The sequence below is a fragment of the Plectrocnemia conspersa genome, unplaced genomic scaffold (genome assembly GCF_051122295.1).
Source record: "Plectrocnemia conspersa isolate PC_06_02 unplaced genomic scaffold, ASM5112229v1 ptg000014l, whole genome shotgun sequence".
NCBI lineage: Eukaryota > Metazoa > Arthropoda > Insecta > Trichoptera > Polycentropodidae > Plectrocnemia > Plectrocnemia conspersa.
The window spans coordinates 6,952,816-6,967,462 of NW_028277178.1; the positions used below are offsets into that span (position 1 = coordinate 6,952,816).

The 14,647-nt window shown below is 30.9% G+C and overlaps 3 protein-coding genes across 3 annotated transcripts; 2 read left to right on the forward strand and 1 right to left on the reverse strand.

Moving 5' to 3' along the window:
- Positions 1-3,139: 3,139 nt before the first annotated feature.
- Positions 3,140-5,339, forward strand: Rh3 (Rhodopsin 3). The gene is made up of 7 exons (XM_088203341.1): positions 3,140-3,329; positions 3,679-3,864; positions 3,927-4,136; positions 4,202-4,338; positions 4,402-4,754; positions 4,820-4,902; positions 4,965-5,339. Exons 1-7 carry the CDS (start codon positions 3,280-3,282, stop codon positions 5,074-5,076), a joined length of 1,131 nt encoding a protein of 376 aa, XP_088059467.1. The 5' UTR covers positions 3,140-3,279; the 3' UTR covers positions 5,077-5,339.
- A 584-nt stretch (positions 5,340-5,923) lies between these two features.
- Fitm (acyl-coenzyme A diphosphatase Fitm) lies at positions 5,924-7,287 on the forward strand. Its single transcript, XM_088203238.1, has one exon. It carries the CDS (start codon positions 5,980-5,982, stop codon positions 7,093-7,095), a length of 1,116 nt encoding a protein of 371 aa, XP_088059364.1. The 5' UTR covers positions 5,924-5,979; the 3' UTR covers positions 7,096-7,287.
- Positions 7,288-8,506: 1,219 nt separating this feature from the next.
- Gdap1 (ganglioside induced differentiation associated protein 1) lies at positions 8,507-13,064 on the reverse strand. The gene is made up of 5 exons (XM_088203239.1): positions 12,461-13,064; positions 9,709-9,901; positions 9,417-9,596; positions 9,152-9,352; positions 8,507-8,894 (listed from the first exon to the last, which is right to left on the reverse strand). The coding sequence occupies exons 1-5, from the start codon at positions 12,548-12,550 to the stop codon at positions 8,587-8,589; spliced, it is 972 nt and encodes a 323-aa protein (XP_088059365.1). The 5' UTR covers positions 12,551-13,064; the 3' UTR covers positions 8,507-8,586.
- Positions 13,065-14,647: the final 1,583 nt, after the last annotated feature.

The following is a 14,647-nucleotide window of genomic DNA, read 5'->3' on the forward strand; positions in this document are numbered from 1 at the left end:
AAATGAATTGGATTTAGTTCTGTGTTATCTCTATTAAAATGGATAAATTTGTTTTATTTTGAGAATCGTATCTACATATATACAAATACTTCACACTTGCGTCCTCTAAACTGACTTTTTAAAATTTCTATAAAATATCTTTCTATAATAAAAACATATTTTGGTTTAGTGTTTCAACAATATATTGTATAACACAATACTTTTTATATAATTATTATATACATGTAATAGTCATATTTGCACGCATATATAAAGTTTAAATGATGTAATAATAATCGTATTAATATACATGCATATATTATATTAAACATATACAATTATACAACTACCAAATAAATCATTTATCCAAAAATAATTTTTCATAAAATATTAAGATTGTTTTTACACATTTTAGACTACTGTGTCTTAGGTGATATTTTGAGCAGAATGTGTTAAAAATTTGTATATCAGAATTAAAATCTGAGCACTCATTATGGAGCTGTGCAATTTTGTAATTATTTGTAGATTACATTATTATCTTACGTTCTTAAGTATGCTTGAAGAAATCTATCGATTTTATTTATTTTTAAGTACCCAAGTTTTTTTGGGTATTTTTTTCTAAGACTGATTGCTATTTGTAATGCGTATAAAATAAACGATAACCGTACAGATTTATAATATATTATAAAAGATTGTAATTGCGTATCGTTTTTATAAAAAATATTCTAAAATTAACGATTATATAATTTCAATATTTTTTTAATGAGTTTATATTGTATTTGGTTTACGTATATTATATTTGTTTAAATATGTACTTTTTTAGATGTAAAAATAATAAATCAAGGAATTGATAAAAAATTAATATTAAAATGTATATATGGTATGGAACGTGGACAATGTTGGAATCTCTTGACTTTTTATACGCATTTTTTAAATTTGGATTTAAAAATTTATAAAAAGTTTAATATACATATATCCAAAAAAACATATAACCCTTAACGCAATATGATTTTTTTATATAAATAATAAGTGTTCATCAAAAATGGCCTATTATGATATATAATAAAATAATCATAACATACATAATGTAAATTAAATTTTAACACAGGGTTTCATATATATTATGTATTTGTATTATCAACATCGTATATATTGCTTGACACAAACATTCCATGTCGATAATTATCATTATTATTGTAAAAATCAATGGTTTTCTAGTTCAATATTAAATATAAATAAATATACATATATAAATAATCAACGTGTGTCCCATATATTTTAAAATATAATATTCCCATTGACTGTTATAAAATAAACGACTGTAATATATGTAATAATATTTATTTGTCACCATTATAAGACCTTTAGAATCCCTTAAATGTAAATTTGGTGTGTTGTTGTTGATGTTTGTTAACATAATATATTAATAAATACCATGTTGCTTTTTATTTATTTATATTTTTTTTATTTTATGGTAATATATAGGGAAAATTATACAAATTTAAATTAGGGCATTAAATATTATTTAATGATAAAAATATTGTTATCGATTTTTGACTACTATAATAATAACTTTTTTAATGCTATTTACTTAAAGTTTGTAATTGTAGCTACCACCAATAATTGCCGCTTTGCAATTAGCTTGTACAAAATCTGTTAAAAGAATTACAAATTATTGGACATTTCCTTATGCACGTGCAGATAAAACAACGTTTAATTGGTTTTCCCAAAATAAACGAAATACAAATGATCACTAACCTATTTGTATGACGAGAGTAATAAACGTTCTGTGGGGACCACACAGACTCTTGTTTCTGAGAGACCTTATTCTTGAAACTCGCGTAATTACTGTGACCAAAAGTGATTATTTAACAGTGTGTGATTACACAAAAGCTCTCGTTAAGACTAGAACTAAAGGGTTCTCTCATAAATAATACGCAAGGATTCTACGGTGTTTGAATGAATATTTCTTTGCTACGAAACGGTCACGGGAAACAATATATCACCGCAAGACAAATAGCACCGTAAGGTCACAATATTTTTGTTACGCAATTCACCTCGGAGATATCCATTAAGCAAATATCACTTTATAAAGGCATATGCTTATTTAGTTGTTCTAAGAAGCTAGTGCAACGATTGGCTGGATGATCGCTGCATGATTATGACTGGTAAATAGACTTTGTAGCCCTGGATACTTAAGCCTGTACTCCAATGAGGAGAGGTCAGACACTTGAAGAGACCAGCAGACACACGTCTGCCCGCAGACAACATATTATACGCACCAGAGCGGGATCAACTTCACCATACGAGCGCCGTAGCAGAGAGGGATCAACCTCCACTATACTATCACAGCCACGCCCCAACAATACATCTAAGGATCTTCCACCGACATCATCCCTGCACCAGCTTCTCCACCACCGCTTGGAGAATAGCGATCTCGCCTATCATTTTCTGTCGCAAAATGTAATATAATCTAATAAAATTCTCACGAGTTGCCACTGGCTGTGAAGTCACACCCCTCAAGGTTAGAAACCCAAACAGGACATATTATAAACGACTCAAATACCGAAAGGATAACCGTTACCCAAATAGAATAAAACATACCATAAACTTTTCTTTAACTTGCATCTAGTGGAGCTTACACACAGTCACGGAATAGAATCCGATTGTAATTATTGTAGCAACTATTTTTTGATAGCAATAATTGTTCAGTATGTAATGCTAATGTGTTAATTTCTTGCTTCTAGATAATTAATTGCAATTTTAAGAACTCCTTCCAACAATTTCCAAGACAAACTGCTATGAATATATTTTCCAACATACAAAGAATATCTACTGACTTATGTTACTGTATTATCAACCAAAAAAGCGCCTAAAGATACAACTTTCAGCCTAAGTCACGTTTGACTGCTTCTTTCGCGTCAAATAATAAATTTATTCTATAAATAATGGTAAAACTATCTCCATAATTGTAATACAAGGTTTTATATGAGACTTGATTTAATTATATATGCTAATACGGAATTAATCTCAATAGAAACCCTAGAAATTCCATTCGGATAGGATTATCTGACGACATTTGTATCACATTTTATTCGCGTTCAACGGCTAATCTAATCGTACTATCGGAATCAAATTAAAAAAAAACGCTCTGAAGGCTGTATAATACATATTCGTAAATGTATATAAAGGCGAAGCATGCCCAAAAGCGCCAGTCAGTAGGCACATAGCTAAACGTGAAGTATAGCTAAGTGCCTAGGACAAAAAAAAACATTTTTGGATCATTTTTCAATCAAAAACATGGAACCAGTTTATTACGATAACACGTCGATATTATTGCCACAGGCAAGGTATGAATTTTATTTAATTCAAAAACTAAAATTGTATTACATCATGTGGGCCACAAGTGTAAATTGTTGAAAATGTTTGGAGAAATTCGATTATATAGTAATTGTACATTAAATAGTATATTTTCAAATGGGCCGCATTTTTTTACATGTGGGCCGCAAATTAAATAAATTTGTGAATATATAATGTTTTTTAATTAAATTACTACATTTATACACGGGACGCATGTGTTACTTGTGGGCCGCAAGTAAAAAATAATACTTTTTATTTATATAATCAAATATATAGCTATATAGTAGCAAATTAATTGATTTCCCTGTGGGTCGCATTATTAAAAATTATTATTTTTAGAACCACCGAAGTGGTCCGACTTTTAGGATGGAATATACTTCCGAGCGAACTGAAACAGATCCCAGAGCATTGGCTCACGTTTCCAGAACCAGAAGCTTCTATGCATTTTTTGCTTGGCCTCATTTATATTGCATTTACCATAATGTCTCTTGTAGGAAATGGGCTCGTAATGTGGATATTTTCATCGTGAGTGTAATAAACTTATCATAAAAAATATATATTTTTGCTGATTTTTTTAAATGATTTAGGGCAAAGTCCTTGCAAACTCCTAGCAACATTTTCGTCGTAAACCTGGCCTTTTGTGATTTTATGATGATGGCTAAAACTCCCATATTTATATATAACTCATTTCATCGAGGCTTTGCGGCTGGAATCATAGGATGTCAGATTTTTGCCTTCATGGGATCATTGAGTGGAATTGGTGCTGGCATGACTAACGCATGCATTGCTTATGACAGGTAAGTTTTTATTCACTACACACTATTCTAAAATATCCTCTAAAAAAATACTTATTTAATAATAGATTTACAACCATTACAAAACCATTCGATGGCAAACTAACAAGAACTAAAGCACTCTTTATGGTCGGATTAGTTTGGTCTTATACGATTCCATGGGCTGTATTACCACTGTTGGAAATCTGGGGAAGATTTGTGCCAGGTATTGATTGAAACTACCTATTACTTTTTCTAATAATATGTAAATATTTTTATTTATTTATAGAGGGTTTCCTAACTCAATGCACATTCGACTATCTCACAAACACTTTCGATAACCACGTGTTTGTGGCTACGATCTTCACTTGCAGCTATGTCATACCAATGTCCATGATTATATACTATTACAGTCAAATTGTGAGTCATGTCGTTGATCACGAGAAGGCTCTGAGAGAACAAGCCAAAAAGATGAACGTAGACTCACTGAGAAGTAACCAAAATCAGGCTAACCAATCTGCTGAAATTCGCATTGCCAAGGCTGCCATCACCGTTTGCTTCCTTTTTGTGGCATCTTGGACCCCTTATGCAGTATTAGCTTTAATTGGTGCTTTTGGTGATCATAATTTGCTTACACCTGGGGTAAGTTATTATGTCCTGAAAGATATATCTGAAGATATTAACTATTTAAAACTATTTTATTTTAGGTAACAATGATTCCTGCTTGTGCTTGCAAATTGGTCGCATGTATAGATCCATACATTTATGCCATCAGTCACCCAAGATACAGGTATGCTTTTAATCATTTTGAATCTTGTCATACCAGATATATTAATTATATTATGTTTTCAGGGCCGAGCTTCAGAAGAAGTTGCCATGGTTGGCCATCAAAGAGCCTTTGCAAGATACAGCTTCTGCTGTAACAGAAAGCTCGAATACAACTGCCACGCCAGCTACAAGTTAACAAATTAAAATAGGTATAGTAAATGGTTTCTAAAAATAAAAATATCGATGCGCTCAAATGACAAAGCTAGCAGGATAGTTTTGTTATTGAAACGAAACGACTTTGGCTACGAATACGGTTATGATAATGGATTATCCTTATTTTATTGTTATTTTTTCGTAGTTTAATTATTACTTATTATTTATGTTGAAGTTTGCAATTGAAAAACAAATAAAATAAAATGTAAAACAGCAATATTGAAATACAATATAAAAAGACCAAAATTTTCTTTTTATTTTATAACCAACACAATTTTTACAAAAAAAAAATTTGAACAAATTCAGACTAATGTAGCTCTCAATTATTTTAGTTATACATACTATAATAACTACTAATATTTAAGATTTCGGGTGAATCCTATAAAACTGCAAAAGCACGAATATTTGCAGTATCGACAGCCTTAATACAAAGTAAAAGTTAACTCGATATAAAACTTATTTTTGCAATATTTCATCTTACGTAAAATTCTGCGAAAGTTGATAATGGAACAGACCCTGTGGTAACGTGACACTTGGTGATACTGAAAGATAGCTGGTTGTCGATCGACCACTTCCACAGCTATAGATATGTATATAACAAAGAAAAAGGAATGTAAAAGCATTTTAATATGTAAAAAGGGTTAGAGAAAAAGTTCAATATTACCCCCAACATTTGTGAAAATGTTTTAAAATTAAAATATTTTATAAATATTTAGTTAATAATTAAAATTTATTTTATAAAATTGATGTTTTTACATTGTTATGATTTTAATAAAATAACTAATTTTTATTTTAAAGTGAGATACTTAATGGTCGCGTCGCAAGACCTTTGGGCCAAAATTACTAGGAGCAAAGTGACGGATGTAGCGAGCAGCCGGGCTCAGAAATGGTTACGACCGCACCGGGGGGCGCGCGCTCTGCGCGGATGAACTTTCGCGGTGGCGAGCCTCGCACTCCGCCGTCTGGCAACCGCCCCACCACTCAGCCGACCTCCGTGCGCGAAGTCCTCACCGTCATGGTCATGCACGTTTGCAAAAAGTCCATATTCTTCGACACCAACATCAAAGTGGGCCTATATCTGCTGATCATCTTCATTGTGTCACTCCTCGCCGACTACTTCTCCTTCCCGAAGATCTACCTCTCCAGGAGCGACAATGTATTCAATCAGTTCTTCGTCAAGATAGGCTGGTTTTGGACTCTACTAATGACTGTACCGTTCATGCTCATGACCTCCTACACCATATGCTGCGGAAGAAGAGACAGGATTTTAAAAGGCCATCTGACTCGCATAGCCATCGCCACGTTCTTCTGGTACTTTTGGACGTCCTTTTTCAACTACGTCGAATACACGTACGGTAGATGTATACCTAAATCGGCCACCACCAAACAACTCTGTCTTAAAAACGGACATTTCTGGAACGGCTTCGACTTATCCGGACACTGCTTCATCTTAATATACTCGAGCTTGATTCTAATCGAAGAGGCGCGTCCGATAATCGGCTGGGAAGCGATTCGCGAATACGTTCGAGACGAACACTACGCCAGAAGCATTGGAGATAAAAGCGTACGCTCGAATCCACTGCGAAACCTCTCAGCTACAGAATTCACTCTAATGAAAGAAAACTACGAGAAATTTACACCATACATTAGAATCAACTTCATATGTATGACAGCTTTACAACTATTATGGGACATTATGCTCTTTTGTACTTTGTTATACTACCATATAATGGTAGAGAAGTTCATCAGCGGAGCTATAGCCATTTTAGTATGGTACGCTACTTACAGGGCTTGGTACAAAATGCCTAAATACTTCCCCAACGAGCCAGGACAGGGTATATTTAAATATAGTAAAGAAAAACTAGCTACAACGATTCCGTTAGCTACCAAGAAACGTGCGAGTATCGTAAACAACGGAAAAACCTTCATGGGTATGCCTCTTTATGGCACTCGCTCACAAGACTCGCCCGAAACAGACGAACCAGTCCCTTTGGTCAAATAATGTGAACATGACTTAGATATTAATTACGAGGTGTAAGGTTTTAATCGGATGGAATTAGATATTTTTATACATTTTTCTAATCGGGTGGAAGTACTTTGGATAGTTCGACTCAATTTTTCATACTTTTCACTAGTCATTTTCTTTAACTTATGCACGCCAACTTGTTTTTAAATATATACCATATGAAAATCATAATTTCAGTTGTGTTATATAATTATAATTCTCATAAAAAATAAGTCTGCTCCCCTAATAATGTCACAATCATTATATATGTATTAAGAGTGTATATAAATATATATTTTATATAAATCATAGATATATTTATTAAAAAAATGACAAAATATTTGTATACAAAGATTTATGTATGTTATTTACATTAAGTAAATGGTACTGTAAAAATGTCTTTTTTATAAACAACACGCATGACTATTATCTAATACTTTAATAATATAAGACACCACGGCAAGAATGTGTTGATTGATATAAGCGTTATTACGAATTTCAACTACGTTTGAATCCTTCCATTCCAACAAAATATTAAAATTTAATTGAAAAAATACCATATAAAAAAAATACTATTGATATTTTTATAAGTGGCACATATAACATAACCTCAAATATTTTTTTGTTTGATTTAAATTGAATGTGATTTAATTTACACTTTACCTAACTCCATCATTTTTTTCTGAAATAATGAATAATAAAGAAAACCAAATTTAAAACTATGGCAAGAACATGTTAGCTCTGTAGCTTAACATATTCTTGTAAATCTTAAAAACTTATTTTGTCAGTAAACATATTCTTGTTTTGGAGTCTTCATTTATTTCTTTTTATAGTAGTACAAAATTTTATATAAGTTGAACAAGTTAATCTTCCATGATATTCTCAAGATGATTTTTGTTATGGTCTGGGTAATTTTTTATTGTTAATTACAAAAAAATAAAATTTGCTTTTAAATGATTTACTAAAAAAATATCAGTGTAGAATTTTATTTTATAAATATGTTTTTTATGTAATTTAAAAATTATGTTAATTATATCCAATACACATATCACTTCAAACCAAAGCATTTAACAAAGCAATAGCGTTTTTATAATCTTCCAGTGTTATTTATTCTTCCTATAGAATTATTTGAAACATTTTATATTACTAGTGTGACGAATTGCTCATTTTATCAATATTTTATAATAAGTGATAGTTATAACTTTGGGTAAATATTACCCTAATTTTGTTGTTTTTTTTTACCCTTTACCAAGGTGTTTGTATTTTGTTTTATATTTATTTATTTATCGTTATATTTAAACTGTATACGTATGTTAATTTTTACTTTTGTGTACTTATACAAAGACGGTCAAGGGCCTCTTTGTGCCGTTAATATAATTTGATTCTCAGCCAAAACCCCAACAAAAGATTGCAAATATAAACATTTATTGTTTAGCACTTGTACATTTTATTTATATATCAACACTGTCTTTTAAAATTAAACATACTTCAAACAATCAGCTTTTTGAGTATGATTGCCGCACCGGCGATAATTCCGATGGCACCCAAAACTCCAACACTCAATCCCAATGACGTATTCGCATTGAGAATTACACTCAAATGTGTCTTGTAATTAGGTATAGAATTCTTAAACGAAGACTTTTGTTGAACCCTCTTGTAATACTTTTCCAAATGTTTACGCTTTCCGTTTCCCCAAAAGTAACTGTCCAAACCTAAGGCGTCGAGTCGTACTAATAATATAGTCAAGCTAATATCAGCTAAGGTGAACTCTTCGGAACAAAGCCACACCGAATCATCTGAAATAAAAATCAAGTACAATAATAAAATATTAATGCTGCAATTTAACAGAAAATTATTTTAAAAGATATGATTTAAATAAATTCTTTGTTCCATAAAACAAATGATTTGTGCATTAATGTAAAGTAAATCTTCGGAACAGGATTCGTTGTAGAGTTCATAACTGTCCAACAATAATGCATAAACAATTCGTTTTACATAACAAATAATTTATATATTGCTCATTTAAATTCTCCCCCTTATTCAAATTGTATACCTGAATCATGCTGCGATAGTTCATCTTCAACTTTGTTCAAAACATCTTCAACGGAATCTAAGACTTTCTTGTATTCACCTTCATCGGTCACTAAAAGGTGTTTCTTATCTTGCACTTCTGCCTTTTTCAGCAGTACTTCTTTAGCTTCCGGATTAATATCGGCGTTAGATCGTAAATTTTGTGCACTGTTGATTTCTCCAGCTTAAAAATAAATATATTTTAAAAACATTGTGTTTCATGCTACGGATACTAAAATTGTACTCACATTTCAACATGTTCCTAACCGGTTTCAGGAATGGCATTTTTGGAGTGTTACAGTACTTTTCGTGGAAGAACGAGCCCATTGTGATAACACCAGCCGGTAGTGCGTCAATAATGCTCCTAAACATTTCTGCTTTGGCTTTTTTGCTTATGTTTTTACCATGTGGCATCAGGTGAGGGCTGCCTGTATAAGGCAGCGGCGTTAATTATATCAACGTATTTTATAACAAAACCTACAAAATTGTTGGCCTTTGTTCTTAATGAAAAGGTGGGTCGGTTAAATTTTTTTAAGTTACCGTTGGAGAAGTTGTCTTCTAAATAGTCTATTATTCTAGCCGAATCTGGGATGTACTTGCTGTCATCTTGCAGCACTGGAACTTCTCCTCTCGGATTGATTTTTAGATACGAAGAAGAGTATTGCTCTCCGTTGATTAAATCGACTAATACTGGATTGAATTTTAGATTCTTTTCGTAGAGCGTCATCACAACCTAAAACAGTGCTTTAAATTTAGAAAAGTAATATATTTACTTGAAAAATTTAAGTGCTTTATATTTTTATTTTTATGTTGAATAGAGTGGAATTTATAATTTACAAACAATATTGTCATGTCTCATGAAGAAAGCATCTTATTTCAACATCAAAAAGAACCTTCTTTGATACCATGGAAATAAGACCAAAATAAATATTTACCTTATTTACCACTTTACGACTGGTGGTATGGAAAAAACAGATTTTAATTTATTATACTAGATGCGCTGTTTTACCCGATGCCTTATAAATTTATGCGTTGTACTCCGAAGTTTGCTTATTTTTAGTGTTTCTCATTATTTATCTCAATTATTTTTATTAATTTCTATATTAATAGTGAACTTTGGGCGTTTCATTAAATTAGAAATATTGATCAGATAAGATAAGAATCAATGTCGTTTATAGTATTCGTGGCATGTGTTTTTTAGATGAATTGCATTTTTTAGTAATTGAAAAATAGATTTACTCTATTTGTTCTCTATGGAAAACAACGTTGTGCTATTTATTTATTTACATATATATGCAGGGCATAACAACTTATTAACTAGAACATTTACCTAAATGAAAACAAATAAAAAATTCGGATAGGTGTGCTTATTAGAGTTGTCAAATACCCACGTTCTCGTATGCAGTACTTCACACAATATTATATATGTTCTTGTGTATATCAACATCTTAAAAAATGCTTTTCCAAGTATACAAGTTGATGCGATTCAAATGAATCATATCCCAACATACCTTGAAAGAGTTTTGTGGGAAATAAAAATGGATACATTTCTTCATGTACAAGTGTCTGAGAAAACTTTTTTGGAACGTTTCTATTGAAAGTGAGTCGGTTGCACTATTTGGCAATCAAACTAGAGAAGCATCTTCAAGGGTACTGCGCACTAGGTGATTATACAAGGACACAGCTCCCTCAAGCTCCTAAATTAATGCGCATTTCGCAAGACAAATCCCAACATCTTATTGCATGTTTTACATATACTGATGAAATATGTAGTTCTCCATTTTATAATCAAACTCAATTTTTTTCTTCTCTTGAATTGATAATTGAATGACATTTTTATGCTGAATGGTACACTTGACGTCATTTTTGGTCTTGGCTCTTCTGGATGCTTTTATTGCTACGATTGCATCGTTAACCTCATTCAAAAATTGCTCCGCAATTTTCTGTTAAATGTTTTTAATAAAAAAAATACCATCACTCGTTTCAAGCCCAAAATTTCAAAATTGTTTTGCATTAACTATAAGGAATACCAACTATTTCAACAATTTCCCTAATAGTAATTCGACAATTACTTATTACAGTGTTCTTATTTTTTACATTTTCACTAATGTTTGATTCACTAGGCCAAACATATCTCTTGTCACCTTTGCGTCTCTTTTGGGTGTCTTTGTATTGTTTATAACCTTTTAATTGAGCACAACATCCTTTTCTAACATTTGTAATTCTTAATTGGAAAAAATATTGATCGCGATACTGAGGATCATAAAACTTTAGTAATGTTTTATTAAAAATATGATAATATGATTTAAAATACTATAATATTTCAGTTGTTTTAAGAATGTATCAAACACTGCCAGTATCAGTGTATATCAAGATAACTTAATCTAAATCTCAAAATATTTAGTTACAATCAATAATGTTATTAGAATCTATTTGTTTGCCTATAATAAGAATAAGATACAACTTGATGGATAGTTTTGCTTGAAATTTATCAAATTCACAAAGCGTGCTAATTTAATAATTAAATTTATGCATACAAGGCCGACGCAGAAAATTGTAATTTCCTTATTTTATTTTAATTGCTATTGTATTTATTGCTGTAATAAATTAATACTATATAAAATTGTTCCATTATAAATTGTTTATTTTAAAAATATTTTATATGTAGTTTGCACATAGGAATTTTACATTGTTAACAATTACTTATTACAAATACTATCAACACAAGAAGAAACCATAAAACATATAGGGATATCTAAAATGTTGATTTATGACATTATTATGAATTGTACTTAATTGTATAAAAAATGTATACTGATATAAATGAGATTTTTTATTTTTGTACTAAAATCTGATGGTGTCATTATTAATTAGAATACAATAGACTTTCTAACATACATGTATGTGTATGTATATTATAAATTATAATCTTTTATAAGCATTCTAAAAACATCTCATTCTCATAACCTTAAAATTCATATAAGATGTCAAATATATATCGTTCTATTTAATTATTTTGAGATGTAATTTACTTTACTACATGCACTGATATGAAAGCCACTTAATTCATAAAATTGTATTTGAAACCAATTGTGAATAAGATATAGTAATTTATATGTTTGTTTATAGTCTCTTGACATTACAATAGTCAATAGTTGATTTACTTGAGTGATTATTTATGTAACTAGAGAAACTAGGTAGCAAATTTATTATGTTCAAAATTGCAATGATGTTGTAGTAGTGTTATGTCGATTCGATAGAGATACTACTTATTTATAATGATAATGTGTACCTTTTGTGAATAAAAACTGTACGGATGATAGTAGAGGATCAAGCTAGCAGCGGGCACAGCCATTTTTGCCACTCTGCCAATGCCTGACATCGCCTGAATAAAACCAGTCGGTCAGGTGAGCGATTATGATGTGTTTCGACGGGCGCTCTTGAAAAAGTGATGGCCAGGCGTGTCGCAAGGCAGATAAGTATATATTTATACATTTTTTTCTTTTTCGATCATATGCATGCGAGACTCGTACGGCGTGAGTTTGCTGTGAAAAGTTTCTATAAATAAACGGTCACATTTACGTCTTTGCTAGTTTTAGTTATGATTACATTCGGCGATTTTTTGGCACATCAAACAGTTAGCTTCACGACGAGTCAAAGAAAATGAACAAAAATGCATTTTTGCCATGTCTAGACTGTTGCTAATACTGCGAACAATTCAATGGATTCGCAATCTAATTTGCTTTGTTGTAGGCTAACTCAACAAAAAACGCATTGGTATCATGAATTTGCACTCTAGCAATATTTAAAAAAGTAAAGATACAACTAAAAATGTAAGCGAATTTTATTTTAATCGCTTGGCACCACAGCTGCGTCTGCTAGAAATTTCGTGACGTAACACAATATACATATTAGCTAACAACATTGTGCTTGCAATGTCTGTTTATCATTCGCCAACTTACTTTTGTTTATGGAAATGTTGTTGTGTATAGAGACAACATGGTAAAATCATATACAGAACTGTTATTTATGAAACGGTTACAGAAGGATTATATTATACTCTGCGCGCGTTGGGTACCGAAAAATACCAGGCGCAAGACTTATTAATGTTTGAAATCAATACATGCATTGAGGTTCATTGTGACAATAAATGTGCTCAGTATGGTTAAGTAGTTTTTGTTACAGTTACTAACGCTTATGTTTTTTGAAAGACCTTTGCAAGTTTAGTCGCTCTTAAATTCTTGAGTGTTCCGAAATTACGATTTTACTATAGTGTTTTTGTTGTTGTCAAAGCACCTATGTTCGATTGTCACTTTTTACATTGATTTACGATTGATTAATTATGAATGATTTCTTAAAAATATTTTTGAAATTAATATTTTCTATGCAAATCTTATAATTACTATGTACTTATTACATAATTAGAATACAATTAATAACGGGATGGACTTAAGATTTAATTTAGGCATGAACAGTTTTTTTTTTAATTTTTAAATTCTTCCATTATACTTTTTTTCAATGCGAATATATTTGATCACATATGAAATGAAACTGTTTCATTTATTTCAATGAATATTCTTTGTCAAGATAATTTTAAAAATGAATTGTAGCAACAAAAAATTGAAAACCTCTGGTGTGTCGTGATTTACGTGTTTGGTAGACCGTAACCTAAATTGTTTGCGCATTCGAGCACCGTTTTTTCTATGACAATTCTAATGATGACGTCACATTCTAAATTAAATTCTAAATTTTAAAACTGTTTTATATCTAAATCTTTCAATCACTTTGATGCTACCATATAAGACTTAATAATTTTTAAATTTAATCAAACGTAAAAATGTAAATTAAACAATATTTTATTACATTTATTAATATAAATGGGCAATAAATCATTTATTTTGAAAAATATCTTATAAAACATCTCGCTCCCACTAAAACTGTTGGACAGGTTAGGTGCGAGTTAACGGTAGCGAGTGAGCAACTGTCAGAATATTTAACACCCCATGAATAACTCTCAACGCATCTATTTTATTGTATGTAGTACGCGAAGAGCTACGAACGAAGCGGGAATAACAACAGAGCGGCAGTAGAGAGCACGCTTGGCTTGTTGTGTTGATATCTGATAATGTTGCGAACCCACCAAACATGTTAGGCATAAAACACATTGATAATGACCATGTATTATTATACTGACCATCTGTCAACAAAAGACTGATCTTGAGGTTAAAATATAAATAATATAATATAAATACTGGCTATTCTTTATAAATACTGACAAACGAACTATAATAAATACTGACTGAAAATAAAGATTCTGACCATCTATCAACATAATTCTTACTATTTAATATAAATTCTGACCCGTCCAATTAAAATTGTTAGCATTTAATATAAAATCTGAGTAATTTATATACGTTTTAGCCGTTTATATTATGACCTTTTAATATAAATTCTAACCACAACTGTATTAAAAATTTGC

What these genes read in the sequence shown, in the direction of transcription:
- Rh3 (XM_088203341.1), top strand. Translation starts at nt 3,280, where the DNA reads ATGGAACCAGTTTATTACGATAACACGTCGATATTATTGCCACAGGCA. An exon ending in GTAATGTGGATATTTTCATC is followed by an intron (nt 3,865 to 3,926) that starts GTGAGTGTAATA and finishes TAAATGATTTAG; the next exon opens with GGCAAAGTCCTTGCAAACTC. An exon ending in ATCAGTCACCCAAGATACAG is followed by an intron (nt 4,903 to 4,964) that starts GTATGCTTTTAA and finishes TTATGTTTTCAG; the next exon opens with GGCCGAGCTTCAGAAGAAGT.
- Fitm (XM_088203238.1), top strand. Translation starts at nt 5,980, where the DNA reads ATGGTTACGACCGCACCGGGGGGCGCGCGCTCTGCGCGGATGAACTTT.
- Gdap1 (XM_088203239.1), bottom strand. Translation starts at nt 12,550, where the DNA reads ATGTCAGGCATTGGCAGAGTGGCAAAAATGGCTGTGCCCGCTGCTAGC. An exon ending in ACAGTTTTTATTCACAAAAG is followed by an intron (nt 9,902 to 12,460) that starts GTACACATTATC and finishes GCACTGTTTTAG; the next exon opens with GTTGTGATGACGCTCTACGA. An exon ending in ACTATCGCAGCATGATTCAG is followed by an intron (nt 8,895 to 9,151) that starts GTATACAATTTG and finishes TTTTTATTTCAG; the next exon opens with ATGATTCGGTGTGGCTTTGT.